This window comes from Sodiomyces alcalophilus (genome assembly GCF_042370955.1).
Source record: "Sodiomyces alcalophilus JCM 7366 unplaced genomic scaffold ACRALscaffold_10, whole genome shotgun sequence".
Classification (NCBI taxonomy): Eukaryota; Fungi; Ascomycota; class Sordariomycetes; order Glomerellales; family Plectosphaerellaceae; genus Sodiomyces; species Sodiomyces alcalophilus.
In genome coordinates this window covers 646,011-664,703 of record NW_027263541.1, presented here as the reverse complement: position 1 = coordinate 664,703, position 18,693 = coordinate 646,011, and the positions used below count along the sequence as shown (strand labels likewise).

General features: G+C 57.3%; 5 protein-coding genes across 5 annotated transcripts; 3 read left to right on the top strand and 2 right to left on the bottom strand.

The window, feature by feature from the left end:
- Window positions 1-831: 831 nt before the first annotated feature.
- Window positions 832-4,434, top strand: ACRALDRAFT_2114283 (uncharacterized protein; the record flags this gene model as incomplete). Its single annotated transcript, XM_071023676.1, has 3 exons — window positions 832-1,954; window positions 2,014-3,185; window positions 3,265-4,434. The coding sequence occupies 3 exons, from the start codon at window positions 832-834 to the stop codon at window positions 4,432-4,434; spliced, it is 3,465 nt and encodes a 1,154-aa protein (XP_070871160.1).
- A 1,652-nt stretch (window positions 4,435-6,086) lies between these two features.
- ACRALDRAFT_1078192 (uncharacterized protein) lies at window positions 6,087-9,849 on the bottom strand. The gene is made up of 2 exons (XM_071018737.1): window positions 9,436-9,849; window positions 6,087-9,240 (listed from the first exon to the last, which is right to left on the bottom strand). Exons 1-2 carry the CDS (start codon window positions 9,690-9,692, stop codon window positions 6,681-6,683), a joined length of 2,817 nt encoding a protein of 938 aa, XP_070871159.1. The 5' UTR covers window positions 9,693-9,849; the 3' UTR covers window positions 6,087-6,680.
- Window positions 9,850-11,350: 1,501 nt separating this feature from the next.
- ACRALDRAFT_2044943 (uncharacterized protein) lies at window positions 11,351-12,981 on the top strand (the record flags this gene model as incomplete). Its single annotated transcript, XM_071021480.1, has 4 exons — window positions 11,351-11,398; window positions 11,461-11,511; window positions 11,575-11,939; window positions 11,991-12,981. 4 exons carry the CDS (start codon window positions 11,351-11,353, stop codon window positions 12,979-12,981), a joined length of 1,455 nt encoding a protein of 484 aa, XP_070871158.1.
- Window positions 12,982-13,034: 53 nt separating this feature from the next.
- ACRALDRAFT_213602 (uncharacterized protein) lies at window positions 13,035-16,887 on the bottom strand (the record flags this gene model as incomplete). Its single annotated transcript, XM_071024107.1, has 8 exons — window positions 13,035-13,074; window positions 13,150-13,261; window positions 13,302-13,345; window positions 13,392-13,413; window positions 13,464-13,514; window positions 13,642-16,561; window positions 16,589-16,783; window positions 16,837-16,887. 8 exons carry the CDS (start codon window positions 16,885-16,887, stop codon window positions 13,035-13,037), a joined length of 3,435 nt encoding a protein of 1,144 aa, XP_070871157.1.
- A 95-nt stretch (window positions 16,888-16,982) lies between these two features.
- Window positions 16,983-18,646, top strand: ACRALDRAFT_1066194 (uncharacterized protein). The gene has a single exon (XM_071017297.1). It carries the CDS (start codon window positions 17,084-17,086, stop codon window positions 18,347-18,349), a length of 1,266 nt encoding a protein of 421 aa, XP_070871156.1. The 5' UTR covers window positions 16,983-17,083; the 3' UTR covers window positions 18,350-18,646.
- The last annotated feature ends 47 nt before the right edge of the window (window positions 18,647-18,693 follow it).

The window sequence follows — 18,693 nt, the reverse complement described above, 5'->3', positions numbered from 1 at the left end:
ACCTACATACTACACATTCGAACGATGTGCTGCACTGCTAATACACAAACGGATATCGCCCATGTCCAGTCTCCCTCCAACTCCCCTCCAGCTACCTAGATTATTGCACTCTTTCTCGATTTGATTTCTCTCCTGACCATAACATCTCTTATTTCGTACATCCCCTCAGTCTTCCTCTGTCCTTCTATACCAAATCTCATGATCGTGACAATAAACTCACGTGATTTGATTTGATATACATATGGGGAAAGTGGAGATTCAGGGACTTGATAGCGCTAGGAACGTCTCTGGGGAAAGGTCCTGTACATCGTAGTGTACATACGCCCTCCGGACCATCCATGCATTCGGACATTGAATCAACTGAATGCCTCGTCAAGGGGCTTTCAGAATGATGTAGCTTGTTCTCCCATGTCAAAACTGCCTTTTCCTCGCGTCTAAATGTGAGCTGAGTAGTTTTAGTCGGTTCCAAGTGTTGGCACTGGTAAAAGTCACTTCGTACCTAGAGCACTTGGTACAAAGACCGTCGCCCCCAGTCGTCCAGTGACCGCGCCAGGGAAACCCACCCCGGGATGCAAGTCTCTCCGAACCCTCAACCTCAACTCGTGGAAACACGCGAAGACCGTCCCTCTACGAACCATCAAAACTCCACCATTCCATCCCTTCACGCCTCCCAACCCGGGCACCCATCTCTATCAATGTCGCGCTTTCATCCGATGCTATCGTAACCTACTCAATCCGCCCGAGCCTGGCTACAATCGAGCTCACATTCTCGCGCCTGGCGACGGGCGCCCGCCTCTCGCTGCCATCCACCCCCCTCCCCCCGGCCGCACCATGTCTCTCCCCAATGGCCACAACGCCTGGCAGCCTTCCGCCCCGAACCATTCCGTCACCAACAAGTTCCCGGCCGCTCTTGACGATGGCCCGCCGCGGAATGGGACCCCTATCGACAACTCCACCACTTCGCTGCCTGAGGCAGCCCACGATGTAGAGGAGGACAGGCGACGCTCCCATTTCAGGGATATCTTCCGCGAGAGCGAATCCAAGATTGCTATCCTCTTTGACGATGATGGATCCTATAACCGTCCCGCCATCAATGCGCTGAGGCGCCAACCCACTCCCTCGGCGACCACCCTCCCGCCGCCGACCACCGACCATACTCCGATACAAGAACCTCCCTTGAAGAAAGCCAAACGAGTCATCGATGAAGACGATTATGGGGACGACGACGAGGATGAAGACGGTGAAGACGACGGGGGCAGCGAGAAGGCAGCAGCACAGGAGTCGAATGCGCCCAAAGCGAAAAGTGCCTCCACCACCGCCGCCGTCGCCCCCGGCATGCTCCCCAGCCCTACCAAATCAGGCAGTTCGCCGGTCCGTTCCATCAGTTCCCCCGGCAAGTTACCGGCCGATAAACAAAGACAGCCGGACGGGTCACAAGAGAAAGACAAGACGAGCGAAGATGCGCGCAAGGAGCTCGAGGACGCGCGCAATGCGACCGAGGAGGCGGCGCGTCGTAGCTTCTACACCCTCTTCTACACATTAGAGAACGATAAAACGGCCATGTTAGAGCAGCAACAGCTCGAGGAATCGGAACAGCAGCTGCAAGCCGAAATGGCCAATAATGCCAACCAGAACAACGCCAATGGCGGCCAGTCCGGGAACCATGGGTCCCTGAGCAACGCCAACCTGGGCGCCTCCAGCCTGACGTTGAAGCACCTGATTGCGCGCATCGATTTGAAGCGCGACCAAGTACGGGCCTCGGACGCCGAGCTGCGGTCCCTGATGAACGAGGTCCGCAAAAACAGGAGTAAATGGGCCAGCGAAGAGAACGTCAACCAAGAAGAGTTGTACGAGGCTCTCGACAAGGTCCTCACAGAACTAAAGGCACATACCGAGTACTCCACGCCTTTTTTGCAGCGGGTGAACAAACGGGATGCGCCGGACTATTATCACTGTAAGCCCGACAACAACCTCCCATCCGTAGTGCTTGTATGCTTTTGCTAACCTTACCAGACATCAAGGAACCCATGGACATGGGCACCATGACCAAGAAGCTCAAGCTGCTCAACTACAAATCCAAAGCCGACTTTGTCTACGACCTTAATCTGATATGGGACAACTGTCTCAAGTACAACCAGGAAGCCTCGCATCCCCTCCGCCGCATGGCGAATGGCATGAGAAAAGAGGCGGAGAAGCTCATCCCTCTGATCCCCGACGTCGTGATTCGGCCGCGTGCCGAGGTGGAAGCCGAAGAGCGCCGCAAGCAGAATGGCGGCGAAGAGGACGGCGGCGAAGACTCGGATGACGAGCCCATCATGTCGTCCCGCGGCCGCACCGCCGGCACCAAGGGCGCAGCCAAGTCACGCAAACAGCACTCGGGCCGGAAAGAAGACACCCCGAACGTGGACCAGAAGCCCGTCATCCATCTGAACGGCGTGCTGGCAAAGCAGAGAGAAGGATCCGAGGCCATGGACGGTAGTAACGGCTTCGCCACGCCGCCCGTCGGCGGCGGCGGTCGCTCTGTCACGCCCAGCGTCGCCAACGCGCAGTCGGGAGGGGCCAGCAACGTCGACGCCATGGATATCGACGGTCCGTCCTTGAACGGCATGGCCCTTGGGCAGGCCATCAACGAGGCGGCCGAGCAGGTGTACGAAGACGACGAGTACAAGATCTGGAAACAAGTCTCTAAGAAGGACCGAGCCCTCATTGCCAAGGAACGGTATATTCTCTTCAAGGACAACAAGCTCAACGTGGACGCTCCCGCCCTCCTGCGTACCAGGGCCGGTATACGGCGCTACTTGCGAGGCCAAAAGGAGGCGGCGGCTCACGGTATCATTAGGCCGTCCCAGGCGGATCTATCTGCTCTCGCCACGAAGGATGGCCCCAACCAGGCCGAAACGCTTGCCGAGGGCATGGAGGGCGACGAGGAGAGGGTGGTCCCCGATTATTACGAGCCGCTGACCGTCATTCCCGACATCCATCCCAAGCTCCAGTGGATTGAAGACGGCGAAGGCCATGTCATCAACCAACATGAGGAGTTTCTCCGTTTGATCCCCGAAGGGCAGTTTGTTGCCCCGAAAAGCAAACTGACTGCCAAGCTCGATGCCAATATTCGACAAATCCAAGAGACGAGGAAACTGGCGAGTAGGATTGCCGTCATTAAGCAGATGCAAACCCAAACCCAGGTACGTGTTGTGGATGGGCCCCGGAGTGGCAACGAGCGAAAGGCTTCGTTTTTCTAACAACCCCTTTTCCTCTTGAAAGGTGTACACCAATCAGTTTCCCAAGTCGACTTTCGAGTCGTTCGTCGAGCAGGATATCGAGCCCTCGTTCATCTCGGATGACGGACCGGTCATTGCACCCGAGACGTGCCATAACGCGCTCCAACGTTCGGTGGCCAAGATTCTCTATCACAACGGATTCGAGGAGCTACAGCCGTCGGCCGTCGACGCCCTGACAAGCGTCGCGGCAGACTACTTCCACAAGCTTCTCCGGACCTTCAACGTTTTCCGGGAAGCGGAAAAGAAGGAGGTGGTGGGCCCGCGCACCGACGGCGGCTCTCGGTTCCAGCTGCGATTCAGTCCCGAGGAAGTCATCCTGCACACGCTGGACGAGAACGGCTGCGATATCGCGAGTCTGGAATCCTACGCCAAGGACGAGCTAGACAGGTTGAGCTCGAAGCTGGGCGGCATCCACGAACGGATGAAGCTCCACCTTACCGACCTGCTCCGTCCGGCGCTCACGCAGGACGCCGGGCAAGACGGCGCCGGGGCGTTCAACGACGGCAGCGAGCAGTTCATCAGCGGCGACTTTGCCGAGGACCTCGGCGAAGATTTCTTCGGGTTCAAGTCGCTCGGCCTGGACCGCGAGCTGGGCCTCGACATGCTCTCGGTGCCCCTCCACCTGCTCCAGGCGCGCGTGCGGAACCAGTACCAGATGCAGACGCAGGCGGTGGGGACGGCGGCGGCAGACCTCTTCGAGCCGCTGCAGGGCCTCGACGCCGTCACCAAGGAGAACATCCAGGACCAGATCGGGCTCGTCAAGAACTTCTTCCTCGCCAAGCTGCACGCCAACGGCGACGCGCCGCTGGTCGAGGACGAGGACCTCCCCGTCAAGCAGCGGAGGCCCAGGCCGCGGCTGGGGGCCACGGGGAAGATTGTCTCGCCGCCCAAGAGGCCGCCCAGGGAGCAGATTGCGCTGGCCAAGAAGAGGAAGAAGCTCGAGTCGGGCCTCGCGCAGGCTACCGATGGCAAGGGCGCCACTGCGTCCCCGTCCAAGAGGAAGAGCATGTCGACGGCGGCGAGCACCGGTCCGAACACGGCGGGCCGGTCGGTTGCGCCGAGCATGGAGCGCCTGGGGAGCATGCAGAGCATGGGCAACGCCAGCCAGGCGACGGACAAGGATGATGGCGGCTCGGAAGGTCTGGAGAAGTAGGGTCTGTTCTCTTTCGTCGCCATCCCCCGTTCTGGTCGCGGGTAGGGGAGTAGCCAGCGCCGGGCTCTCACGATGGCTTGTCGGCGATGACCGGCATCACGGCTCGAAAGATTTTCTTCGCCATCCCCGCTACCATCAGCATATATATCCTGCGAAGCGTCTTCACCCTCTTCTTGTGTCGGTGACACCGCGCATCATGGCCACTTTATTCCGGTCATGTGGCGAGTGCCTTTCTTTTTGGACTTTCTTTTCATTTATTTATTTCTTTATTCTCTTTGCGTCAGAGGAACCGTATCTGGCTCCACGCATGCAAAACGTACTCTGGGCGGCGTTGGGGAGCTCAACTTTTGTCCGGCGTCATGAAATACTGGGCCAGGGATGGGAATTTTTATACCCCCTTGCGGGATGGACCGGCTCACTCTGGTATATGGGATACCCCAAGCACATGCAGCTCCATGGCCACCCCGTATCGTGCATCTTGACCATGCTTCTCTGGTCCTGGGCTGGTCAAGTTTCAAGTTGGAGTGTCTTCATTTTTGGCCGCCAAAAGAACTGGGCAACTTGGCAAGGAGTCGGCATTTATCTTCGGGGCGGTTTGGTCTTGGTCTCTTGAGTTTATACCCAAGGGTCTCCGGCTTCCTTTGTTATTTTGTTCCTCTAGGAGCCTTTCAACTTTCTACATCGTCGAATTCTCGGGTCGACTTTCTCGAGTCCGATTGATTCAAGTGTGCAAGGCTGCTTCTACTCGACCAGCGCAGGAAGGGAAAGCGAAGCATGGGGAACATGTATTTGAAAGATGCAACTCGGCGTGCAGGCGGCAGAGGCCTGCATGTTTAATGTCACGGGAAAGGGGGACAGGGATATCATTATATTGGAAAAAAAGGGGTGGCTGTTGAGGTCGAAATCTTTCAGGGTCGAAGTCTGCACCCTTTTCGAGGTGGAACAAAAGTGGTCGACGTCGAAGCACCGTGGTAGTCTCCCGTCTGGGACGTGTTCCTGGACCATGCCGCCCTACAAGAGCTTCCGAGTTCAGCTCGGTTCGACATCCCTTTCGAAGCCAATGTTTTGGTGCAGCGGTCTCTTTCGTCACGGAACAGTGGTTGGGTTGGATGACAACATGATGGAGAACGGGATGGGTCGATGATAGACGTTAGAGGACAAAGGCAGACATGTATGTATTTGCAGTGGTGTTGTATAGGAATCGGCGATTCAGTGGTTGTTGACCATCTTCTGCAGTGCTGTGGCTCTTCCAGGGGAGATGTCTTGTCCTGTTTTCACCCCTTTTTGTTCCTACTGAATGGGACAAACTGGGCATAGAGCTTCGGTATGGGTGCTTGACTTGCAAACACTTGTTTGCGATTCTTCGCTGGACTGTGTAGGACCAGCCAGCAAGCTCATGCAAGTCGTATGTAAAGCCAGACGACGATGGTGGCTCGCAGTTCGTCACTCACGTTACTGTGCCTCAGTTCGAATAGCCATGGCGCAGTCTAGGGGTAGAGTCAGGCCAACTGTTTCTATTCTCCTATTCTAGAACAGTAGTCAGAGAGACCCTATCTAGGAAATGGCCGCCTACCTTTGAGCAAGCCAGGCATTCTATATGTTCAAGTGTCGACAACAGCCTTCACTAGGTAATCCCGACCCTACAAGAGAATGAGGAAGCAAAGGGACAATTAAAACTACCGACCTGGTCCTATATCAGGACATGGCCGTCCTTCGCTGAACTAGACGAGCGACGACAGCCCCTACTATATCAGACGTACTCTATACACATCGGTATCCCCGTTCCCACGACCCCCTAATGCGCGCCCTACTTTTCCCTCATTTGGACGTTGAGACACAAAAAGAACCGTTAACGATGAGCCCGCCTTGCCTGCCCTGCTATCCCCAACCTTTACAAAAACTCCGGTAAACGTTCGAATAAAGGACGCGGCGTCCCACGCAGCGCCTCGACCCAGACGGCTGGGTCCTCCCCTCCCTTTGTCGATGTTACTAAGTGATCACAAGACAACTGCGTTCTATATCATCGGATAGCTTCCAAGACCTGAGAGCACTCTGGTGGGTTCCTCCACTGCGGTCCCACGTCCTCTAGAAATTGTGCCACCTCGGTGTCCATACTGACTGGCACTAGACAGGCCAAGGTTATTCCAGGAACGACGACAACGATGCACATCAGCTTTGGCTGCACTACTGTGGCTGCTGCGGCAGTTGCGCCGACTGCTGCACCTGCGGTGCTGTGGTGATTCTGCTCAGGCAGACGGGTCGGGTGGAGCCTGTTGCTGCATGTGCACACTGGGAGTGTCGTGGAACCCGGGCGGAGCAAAGTTGCTAGGATTCACCACACCCGGGGGTATCATCCCCGCCACGGGCACCACGTTCATTCGCTGTCCCGCGTACTGCGAGGCGTCGTAATTGCCGACCCCACCTGCCACGGGACCCCCCTGGGAGAGCTTATCGCCAAAGGACGCGCTGTTCTGCTGCGCCGCGGCCCGTGCCCGCGCCTGCGCTTGTTCCATGAGTCGCTGCTGGTCATATGGTGTCGGACCTTGCGCGTGATTGCCAGACGGGGTCTGGTGCCCTCCATTAGTGGCGTACTGCTGGCGATGGATAGGCGTGCCGTACTGCCGCTGGTGCTGCGGTTGCATCTGGGGATGTTGTTGGTGGTGCGGATGGGGATGGGGGTGCTGCGCGTGCTGGACGGGGCGTGCGTGCTGCGACAGCGGCGGCGACGGGCTGTACTGGCCGGCCCGTACTTGCGGAGACATGGGCCTGGGCTGGATGTTCGACGTGCCGTTGGCGTACCCGCCGTAATTGGCCGGGGTCGGCGTACCTGGTTGCGGCTGATACGCCTGACCGTACCCCGGCTGCTGGTAGCGCGGCGCGGGCGAGTTGTGCTGCGGGGTGTTGGGCCCGTAGGTGTTGTGGAACTGTTGAGGGCGCTGTTGGGCCGCATACTGCGGCGCACCGTGGTGGCCGTAAGGCGTCTGGGACTTGGCCAGCTGCGGGACATAGTGGTTGGCATACCCGTTGGCCGGTCGGTGTGGTTGACCGAGCGGTTGCCGGTAGGGTTGTGGTGCGATGGCGTGCGGGGCGCCGGGACGTGGGTGCGGCTGCTGTATTGGCGTTTGCCCTTGTCGGTAAAAGTTTTGCTGCGGCATTGGCGGCCGGGTCGGCGTTCCGTACTGGTTCGTGGGGGCAAACTGGGCCGCGTATGTGGGTGCACCCGGGGTCCGGTGGCCGGATGATCGGCCGGCGTTTGCCGCCGTGACCGCCGCCGCCTGTTGCTGGTGGCGCGCTCGGGCCTGGGTGGCGCTGTCGTCCTCCAGCAGACCCTTGGATTGCTCCGTGTGAATCTCTATCTTGGTGTCCACGAGCAGCTCGTTCAGCTGGTCGCCGTCCAGCTTGGCGACGGCATAGGGTGGGAGGGTCTTGACGATGAGCGCCAGCTGGGCCTTGAGGACTTGGTACGCCGCCTCCTCGTCCTCGGAGGGGGTGGGACCCGTACTGTTGGTCAACATGTCGGCGTTGGCGGGATCTCCCGAGTACCGGCTTTGGGAGGATGGAAGGGTGAGATGACGAATCCGTTGGTGCGACGCAAGGGTCACAATCATGTCGGACACTTCATCGAGTAGCTCATCCACCTCCTTATCCTCGTCGCTCTTTGCTTTGCCCATGACGTTGCTGAGGGCTGGGTCGACCAGTGCCGGGTCCCAGTTCTTGATGACATCCTCGATGATGTCCTCGTCGACCTCCATGGTCTCCGGGGCGGGGGTCTTTTCCGGCTCGCCCTGGGTCTCTCGTCCCACTTCCTCGACCAACCGGCTAAAGTCGCGTTGACCGACCTTGTACCAATGCACCCGGCTCGCCAGGCTGGCCGGCACCACAGCGCCGGCGTCGTTCCTGCAGGGAGCAAAGCTGGAGAAAGCGCCGCGGAAAAGGCTCTCCATCTCGGCGACTTCCTGTTCCGACGTGGACGGCTTGTGCCCGGCCAGGTCCTGCGCCCTCTCGTGCTGCTGCACTGTCGCTCTCGTGGTGGACGACGCCGTGTTGCTGTAGTCAATATAGTAACCGACGGATAATCTTTGGCTAAAGTATGACGGTGAGCGATAGCTAGATCTCTCGACCAGTTGGGGTTGGCTGAACCCGAGAACGTTGCCTTTTGTCAGCGGTTTGGGTTGCTTGGGTGGTTGTAGAGGCAGGAGGGGTCGTGTCGGGCCGAAGACTTCACCCAGGGTGCGACTCCGCTCCAGTTGGCGTGTGGGAACCAGGCGTGTTGTCTTGATGATGGAGGGTAGTATGAATTCCGAGGGGTGTTTGAGGTCGGGGTGTTTCTCGTCTGGGTGCGTCACGGATTTTGGCAAGCTGGAGAAGAGCGGTCTCCCCTGGGGCGTCTTCCCAAACACGGTCAAGATGGTGCTGCCGCGGTTGGCCGAACCGGCAGCAGCTGTGTCGTAGGACATTCTCTGCATGGGGTCGAAGGCTGTACGGGGATATATCATCTCCCTCCTCAGGATCTCCAGGGCTTTTTCTCTGAACCGATTGGTCGCCGCGATGGCGTCTTGGGATTTCTTGTTCGGCCTGGCACCGTCCATCCGAGCGGCGGCGTGGAGGTCTTTCAGTTGCTCTTGGACCACGGCATCGATGTCTATCGCCAGATCGTCCAGCAGCGTATACTGATCTTGGGCGGCTTTCTGTGCGATGCATGGTGCGGTGGAGGAGCTGGTAGATTTCTGTCGTTTGGCGTCTGGTTCATCGTCGGACTCGGGCTCGCGGAGCGGCCGCTGGAGTAGAGACGGTGCGGTGTCGTAGCTGGTGATTTGCAGTCAGCATCTGATGATGGCGATTGAGGAGGACGGGGAGATGGAGAAAAGAAGAAAGAAAACTCTGAGATGAAATGGAAAAATGGAAGGGGAATGGGAAGGGGCTGATGTGTGGAATGGTCTATGGAAAATTGAGGGTTGAACGAAAAGAAGAAGGCAGTGAATTCTGCGCAGAGTGACGAACTTTGTCAATATGTCTACAATGTCGCGGATCAGTGTTGGCGAGTCCTGGAGCGGTGGTGGTGTGGTATCGGTATCCATCTTGGAATCATCGTGACCAAGCGAATTCGCATCGACGTCATCCTCGCGTTTCCTTTTGGCGGGCACGACGGCCTGGCTCGAGTCGGGGTTACTACTGGGCGTCACGGCAGCATCGACAGTTGCAGGTGCTGGCGAGGCAACGCCGTTGGGTTCGACCGACGACGCCGTGGGCTGCGCCATTTTGAGGGCGCGATGCGTTGGTGTCGTGGGGGGGACGCGGCGGGCAATTGCTCGAGTGGTGGTGAAGTACTGCGGTGCTAGGGTGTGCGTTGCGCCGATAGCAAACCCCTGGTGTCGATGGGGATTTTTCGGGGGGTGGATGTCGCGACCGGGACGCGCACTGAGGTTCGTTCGCTTTGGGGGGGACTCTTTGGTGGAACTCCAAAACCTGTCGGTTCAAGCGTCGAGGGACTGGACAGGTGGGCGGTCGGAGGCACTATGATCCGAACCGAGGAACTGTGTAGGTACATGTACTTAGGTACTCAAGTCGATATATTGATGTGACTGGAAGGAGTAGAGCCCAAGTCAAGAATAAAATTATAAAAATTATACGAATGGCATTACCGGGGAATGGAATGAAAAGAGGGAGAAGGAATTGGCGGAGGGTGGGCCCAAGTCCACTGCTCGTTTTCCAAGGTACGGTCAGAATTGATACTGCAACTTGCGACAGAAACTGGGAGTGACGCTATCCCTATTCCGTACATTCAGTAGTCGTCCAAGACATCACCGACACAGGCGTTTGATAGGAAGTACGTGAACTCGTGGGCGACCATAGCCTCGTCGATAGTTTTTCCCTATTCATTTATATACGAAAAGAGTCTCAACTCAGACATTATGGAAAAAGTGGAAGTATTGATTACATATGGCTAAGTAATTATCCGTCCGTGGTGGAATTACACAAGTTCATGGAGCTGAAGTCTGTCAATTGCTGGCACCTGGGCCAAGAGCCTCACTTGGACCCTTCACTCGTGCGATTTCAACTTTGTAGTTGGGCCTGGCAAGGATTGGCGAATTGCGACAGGTTGAATAGCTCAAACATGACAGCGGAGAGTCTGGCGCAGCGATTCTTATATACACCAGGGAATAGGAATTCGGAATAAACGATGGATGTGAAGAAGACGAGATACAAACTGGTTTGGATGTATTGAACGCTGCTAGCTTAATCTTTATGCTGATCTAATCCAGGTGCTATAAGCAGCTACAGTAACTTCGTACATACCATACCAGACGTTTTCTTGTCTACGATGTACAGTCCTTACCTGTAGAGAGCGCTACTTTACAGTTATGGCTTTACATGGACAGTCGATAACCTCTCTAAGACAGAAATCAAGAGGTTACTAGCTATAATCAGGTCTCTTTTCAGATATGAACGCATCAAAGAATGGATTCGTAAATTCGTAGACCGATGCAAACCCGGCTAATTCCAGAATACCACATCTCTGATATACCGTCAATCTATTACTAAGCATGCGGTCTATCCTAATGGGGGTCAGCCTCCCCAGACCGAACTCCGAATCGGAGCTGACCTCGCCCTCGCCGCCCTCCATTGACGGGACCCGCCAATCATTCGGTGCCCCTCATACACCCCCACCCGTGCCCCTCACACGTTCCGACTCATACCTACACACTACGGTCCGGCTTTGAACCCCTCCACCCCTCCACCACTATCCAAATTTTTCTTTTTGCGCCCCTCGTCTAAAGCTGCCCCGACTTTTTTTCTTCCCTCTCCATCTCCTTCTTGCAGCAACTTCTTTAAAAGGGCCCCCTGATTTTCTGCCGTTCCGGACCCTCAACTTACCGCCCCTTCACCTATCATCCCCTTTTAGATCAACATCACAATGGCTTCCACTGATGCCTCCTACGCTCTCAGCAGCTCCCACAAGGAGGTTGGTCGCGCCCATTGTATGCCACGTTGGAAACAACTCCTTTATACTGACTCACTTGCCAGATGCTCGAGAAGTCCCTTCGCGACTCCGACCCGGAGGTCGCCGAGATTATGGTTGGTCAACCTCCTTCCAGCTGTTGTTGCAATATCCTACTAACATGACAATTCCCATTCCAGAAAGATGAGATTCAACGCCAGCGCGAGTCCATCATCCTCATCGCCTCCGAGAACGTGACTTCTCGCGCCGTCTTCGACGCTCTGGGCTCTCCCATGTCCAACAAGTACTCCGAGGGCTACCCTGGCGCTCGTTACTACGGCGGCAGCCAGCACATTGACCGGATCGAGACCCTCTGCCAGAGACGTGCCCTCGAGACCTTCAACCTCGACCCGGAAAAGTGGGGTGTCAATGTCCAGTGCCTCAGCGGTAGCCCTGCCAACCTGCAGGTCTACCAGGCCATCATGCCCGTCCACGGACGTCTCATGGGCCTCGACCTCCCCCACGGCGGCCACTTGAGCCACGGCTACCAGACGCCGCAACGCAAGTAAGCAAATCTCTCCAAGGCGTTCCGCAATTCGCATGCTAATCAAGACAGGATTTCCACCATCTCCACCTACTTTGAGACCATGCCCTACCGCGTGAACCTCGACACCGGCATCATTGACTATGACATGCTCGCCAAGAACGCCATCCTCTTCCGGCCCAAGGTTCTTGTCGCCGGCACCTCCGCCTACTGCCGTCTGATCGACTACGCTCGCATGCGCGAGATTGCCGACTCGGTCGGCGCCTACCTCGTCGTCGACATGGCCCACATCTCCGGTCTCATCGCCGCCGGCGTCATCCCCTCGCCCTTTGAGCACGCCGACATTGTCACCACCACCACCCACAAGTCGCTCCGTGGACCCCGCGGCGCCATGATCTTCTTCCGCAAGGGCGTCCGCTCCGTCGACCCCAAGACCGGCAAGGAGACCCTGTACGACCTCGAGAACCCCATCAACTTCTCCGTCTTCCCCGGCCACCAGGGCGGCCCCCACAACCACACCATCACCGCCCTGGCCGTCGCCCTCAAGCAGGCCTCTTCGCCCGAGTTCAAGGCCTACCAGCAAAAGGTCGTCGACAACGCCAAGACGCTCGAGAACAAGTTCAAGGCCCTCGGCCACAAGCTCGTCTCCGACGGCACCGACAGCCACATGGTCCTGCTCGACCTCCGCCAGCACAGCCTGGACGGCGCCCGCGTCGAGGCTGTCCTCGAGCAGATCAACATTGCCTGCAACAAGAACTCCATCCCCGGCGACAAGAGCGCCATGACCCCCTGCGGCATCCGCATCGGCACCCCGGCCATGACCTCCCGCGGCTTCGGCGAGACCGACTTTGAGCGCGTCGCCGACTACATCGACGAGAGCATCAAGATTTGCAAGGATGTCCAGGCCTCGCTCCCCAAGGAGGCCAACAAGCTCAAGGACTTCCGCGCCAAGGTCTCCAGCGGCGAGGTTGCCCGGATCAACGAGCTCCGCAAGGAGATTTCCGACTGGTGCAAGGGCTTCCCCCTGCCCGTTGAGGGCTGGCGGATGGATGCTGGCCTATAAATGTCAGCAAGAAACACTCTTAGGTCCCGGTTCGCAACTGGACGGGACACATTTCAACATACCCTGAAATAGCATGGATGGCTCAGAAGAGACCTTTAACACGAGTCACGAACGGAAAACGGTATAAGAGAGAGGAGAGGAGGGAAAATAAAAAATAACAATGCATACATCCTCCAGGCGTTGCAAAGTTGGTTTCCTTTCGCGGACGGGAGTTTTGGGTGGCGTTTTTCAACTCGGCACTTTAGGCACATGGCTGCCGCTTCAACGTGGCAGAGAAGTTCTCAACGCAGTCTTTTGATTTCATGTCTTCTCGCAATCACCCAGAGGCCTTAAGAATGTGATCGCATCGTGCATCCACCAATCACTGTGATGTTCCTGCCGACCCTAGGCTATGCTGAGCTGTCCAAGACAAGCCGCTGACCGCTGACATGCCTATAACACTGACCACAAGCCTCAATACACCTAGAATGGATCCAGCTTACTCTGGTAATATAGGTCGATCGGCGTGGAAACCGTGGAGACGCAATGTAGAACTGAGCATGTCATCAACAGTCCTCATCTCTATTTTACATCCGTCTTGATTTGCGTCTAAAGCGTCGATATAATACGTACACGTAACCGAGTTCCAAGACTCCAGGCCCTATATCTGTCCCTGTTCACTTGGCAGTTCTGTCCAACTCAGACCCCAAGGCCCCATCCAGGTCGAATGCGTCTCATTCACCCACTGCCCCTTCGGCCTGGCGCGGTCCTTCCAACCACTCCCCTGGCCCGCCGGGTCCATCGCCTCCCAGCTCCCGCGCGCCGCCTCGGCCGCCGACGTCTCTTTCCTTGTCCGCGGCGCAACCCCCGTCCCCCCGCCGTTCCCATCGCGCTGTTTCCGCACGAGCGCCAACAGCGTCTTGAGGTCGCGGAGGTGGCCGCGCGTATCGCTGCCCGTGTACTGTCCGACCTCGTCGACGGTGGGCCAGTGCACGCGGAAGGCGTCGTCGCAGGTGCTGCTCTGCACTTGGCGCTGCAGGTCGTTTTGGAGCCGGGCCGCGACGTCCGGGTGCAGCATCGGCTCGGCGAATGTCCGGAACGCACATAGCGCCCGTGAGACGTACTTGGCGTCTCGGCTGGGGTCGCCCAGGGTCGACAGCGTTGGGACGTGGTGTATTGTTTGTTGCGCCAGCTGGGCCATGGCTTGAAAGTCTCCCAAGAAGGCAAGGGTTCGCATGTGATTGTTGATGGAAGTGGATTTCAAGGTTCGGGGGCTCATCGCCAACTCCATCGGTGCGAGGGTCGCCCAGGCGGCTTTTAGTTTGTCCTGGGCTCGTTTAATGAGCGAACAGGGCGTTTGGTGCGCATTGCTATCAGGTAGCCAATCGTGGAAAACGGCTTGACCTATCTGTGGTGTCCGTTGTTGCGAGACCTCTCTGAAGAGTGATAGTATTTCCCTATCGGCAGCGCTGAGATCGGAACCGCTGGAAAGACCGCTGATCAAGCCAGGAAGCCTGGTCTCCACGGCCTTTTGGATAACACGTCCGAAAGACTCGATCATTGGCAAGGACAAACCGCAATGTGCTTCCGCTTCTCGCATGATCTGCCCGCCTATCTTGATCAGTTCGAGACTGTTCTCCGGCGCGGATAGGTTGCTAATCATGATGTTCGGTCTCGCCAAGGTCTTCATGATCGTTTCCCAGGGCACGGCACTGCGATCGCCAATGGACACCCAGGCCGAGCGAGTGATCTGAAGTGCTCTGTGGATTTTTCCCAGCTCAGTAGTATCATAACTCCGGGTATTCTTCGTCCGATTCGGTTGCAACCGGCAGCACAGCTCAACGACGGCATGGAGTGTTGTGCGAGGAATATCTCTCACCAGAGCGGGAGACATGTCGGTGCCTTGTATGAATCCTTCCAGGCGCTGCCGGTGCATGTCCTGTAGAGAACTGCGCCGGATATAAGAGATGGCTTCCCTGGCATTCTCCGCGTGGCGAAGGAGCAGGTCCAGACATCGACGGCCGAGAGGAACACCCTTGCGGACCATCCAGTCTGTTAGAGTGGCCACACTGGGTGGCCTGAGTCGGGCTTTCTCGAATTCGCTAAGATTCGAGTCGTCAAAGGGGAACGTCTCTCTCCCCTCGCCGGGGAGATTATCATGATGAGGACTGGAGGTCTTGGCCAGTAGTTTGGCCATCAGCTCCCAATACACTTCCTCATTCGGATTCAGCTTGGAGCTCGGTGGATGTTGAAAGGCCTGCCAGGCTTCTTGTGCGTTCCGCGTTGCTCGAACTTGTGCGGCCCAGACGGAATGCATAGAGGCACCCAGGGCGCGGTGGGTGCTTCGCGTGTGGATCGTGGGAGAGCCGTCGGGCGAGAGACCTCCCAGCACGTCTGTCACTATATCGCGAAGTGTTGGCGCGTAACCGGATTCCTGCATCATGAAACCGGCTTTCACCGTCCTGCTATAGTATTCTTCGATGGGCAGTGCCTCTTCCATACCGTTCCTGAGAACACGATACGGTGGCCAGGTGGTCTTCAGCGCCGTTGCCGTCTCCCTTTCCGCATCCGACTTGCGGATCGCCAGAAGGACTTGGCGAATGGCCTGGTAGCTCTGCTTCTTGGTGACTAGCGCCTTCTTCAACCCCGACGAGTACGTGAGCAGTTTCACAATGGCCTGCCAGTTGAAGCTAAGGTTGACGTATGGGTTCTGCACGGGCGGGATGCAGAGCTGCTGCAGTGTGTAGTTGAAGGTAGAGCACACGGAGACGTAGCGGCTACTTTCGCACGAGCTCCGTGATGTCGCAGAGACGGCCTCCATGTGCGCAATCGCGAGATGGGCAATATCTAAAACGGCCCCCGGGTGAGTCCGTCGCGAGAGGACAAAGAGTCGACCAAGGATCATGTGTGCCACGGCATCTGGCCAGTTGCGGTCGAGGTGGTCCGAAGACAGCTGACCACGGTTCGCATACCATGTCTTGCAGTACTCGATTAATGATTCCAGTGACTTGGGGGTCATCAGCCTCTTGCCGTGGTTGTACTTGTCGTTGAGTATGTGGTTCAGGAGGAAAGCCGGCCTGTATCGTGGCGAGGACAGTAATCTCTGGACTTTCTCCTCCTGTGTCTCGGCAACAAGAATATGCGCCCAGTCGACCACATCTTCTCGGCGAAAGCCTCGCGCATCGAGTTTCGAGAGCCTCGCGTCCCATTCAGAGTCTTTCGGGAGGCATTGTCTAAGGTCGGAATCCAAATCGGGGGCACAATGGAGAACCATCTGGGCCGTTACAATGGCAAGGCGCGGATCCCGTAGAGTCGCCAGGAACCTTGCCGTCTCCCATTGTGTTGAATCGACGTCGCTTGGCGATGTATGGAAAATGCGGACTGCCGTTTCTAACAATAAACTTGGCTGGTAGTTCCTCCGGGGCACGGCCCGGGATTTCTGGACGGGAAACTCGCGGAATATGGGGGGTCTTTGACAAGAATTCGAGGCGACTGTGTATGGCTCGGGGGGTAGATGATCTGTCCGGAGGATTGATGCAGTCGCGGCGTCGGTCGATTGTAGGCGGTCAAGTGCCTTTCCTACCACTAACGGCTTGGAGGCCTGTAATTTCACAGCTTAGAACGCCACGTCGTCCTTCAATGGGATGGTTTGCTCACTCACCCTTGGTCTCAGCGGATTCCTGATGACCTGCGGACACCCTGCCAGGGCCGGATAAGAAGGTCTGGAAAAGGGCAACCGCCACATTGCCCATTGCAATTGAAAAGAGCCGCTTACGAGGCCATTTGCAGTCCGCAATCGTCTTTCATTGGCCGTGTTGGGATGCTTGGAGCCGCGAGTTGGTCGACAAGAAATTTGTCCCTTTTCTAAGGTGGGACATGGAGAAGAACATCTTGGGGACGCGAAGCGGAGAATTTCCGTCGGCGCATGGTCACGTGGAGATAAGATAACCGGCCCGAGAATCCAAAAACATGCGGAAGGTGCGGCGGTGGAACGCGACTCTTTTCCACCACACGCAAGTCAACTTGAATTCCTCGGATGAAGCATGTTTTCGCCCTTCACCAGTCTTTGCGTTGGTCAATTACACCGGACTTGAAGCTCTCCCATGGCTTCGGGACTATCAAGATGCGGCTTGGCCAGCAACGTATAGCCTCGGCACTTTGCCGCAACATCCACACGGTTCGCCTTGTCCCTCGCCCACGGCGATCGTTCCATCTCACAACGGCCACTCGGCTGCCGCGGAAACGGACCTTTTTCACTTCCAATATCTACTTGTCTCAGAATGGCGAACCGCCAGCGGAACCGACGACGGCAAATGGAAAGGCCACGCAAAAACCATCGCCCACACCGCCCCCTCCCAAGCGGAGGGGCAACCGTGCCGTCAGCGCGAAGAACTCGCTTCGCCGAGTGGCCATCATTGCACAGCGTCCGGCTCAACGGTCCCCAGACGCCCGTGCGGTAATCGACACCCCAGCAGACGAAGACTCGTCGGTACACAATATGATTTCCGCCGTTTGTGTCTCCGAGGCGTTTGACATGGCTACGGTCCTGGATATCCTAGTGGCCCACGGGTTCGACATTGACCCGGACAAAACTGGGTTCGAGGCATCGGAGGTGGTACACGCGCGCGGGGTCAACGGCGGCGACATTTTCGTCTTTCCATCCGGCACGATCGTGACGTGGTCGCTGCCGCTGGACGTGGTGACGAGACAGCTGCTCCGGGCGGCCGAGGTACCGCTGGCGGAGCCCCTGCGCGAGGTGGAAGACCTAGAGTACACGGCGGACAGCAACCGGGACACGAGCGGCATGAAGGGCGACATTGTGGTGCTGGGCACCAAGCGGGAAGAGCGGGACGGCGACCGGCTGGACACGACGCTGGCCAAGATTGCCTTCTCGTCCGGGCTGGCGCGGAGCACCAAGCTGGCGGTGCTGGAGAGCGCGCTGACGGCGTACTTTGAGAGCACGCGCAACATCCCGGACCTGCTGTCGCGGGGGTCCGGGGTGCCGATGAGCCGGCGGTTCATCCTGCAGAAGACGGGCGAGCTGCTGAGCCTGCGGGCGCGGCTGAACCACTACTCGGAGCTGACCGACTCGCTGCCCGACATCTTCTGGGACAGCCGGTCGGAGCTGGGGCTGGAAGGGTACTATGACCAGGTCGGGCGGGCGCTGGACGTGAACGTGCGGATCCGGACGCTGAACCAGAAGATGGACTATGCGCAGGAGATTGCGTCGGTCCTGCGGGAGATGTCGAGCGAGCAGCACAGCACGCGGCTGGAGCTGATTATCATTATACTCATTGCGGTGGAGGTCATCTTTGAGCTGCGTCGGATCGTGCTGGAGCGCATGATGGAGAAGGAGGAGGCAGGGAAGGTGGTAGAGGGGAGCGTGTAACGGCCCGGGTCTTTTGTGTATGAAACTAGATCTGGAAGATTGCACGCCGCCAGTGGCATCGATGCAGCTTTTTCGCATTAAGATACCCAACTCTGTTCTATTGAGCTGTCGGAATCCAAGCCGACTCTACATGGATGCTTCTTGTCTGATCTGATATCTGAGGATAGGAATATAGAGTCGACGAGTCACGCTTGCTGTCGCTGCTTCGACCGGAGACGATCTTGGTCCCAACGTCATTGGGACAATAAAAATATCCTCGATAGCAATCCGAATATCATCGACGATATGACTGGACTTACGAACTACTTCCGACAGACTAATTCAGTGTCCATTGTCGCCGCCGC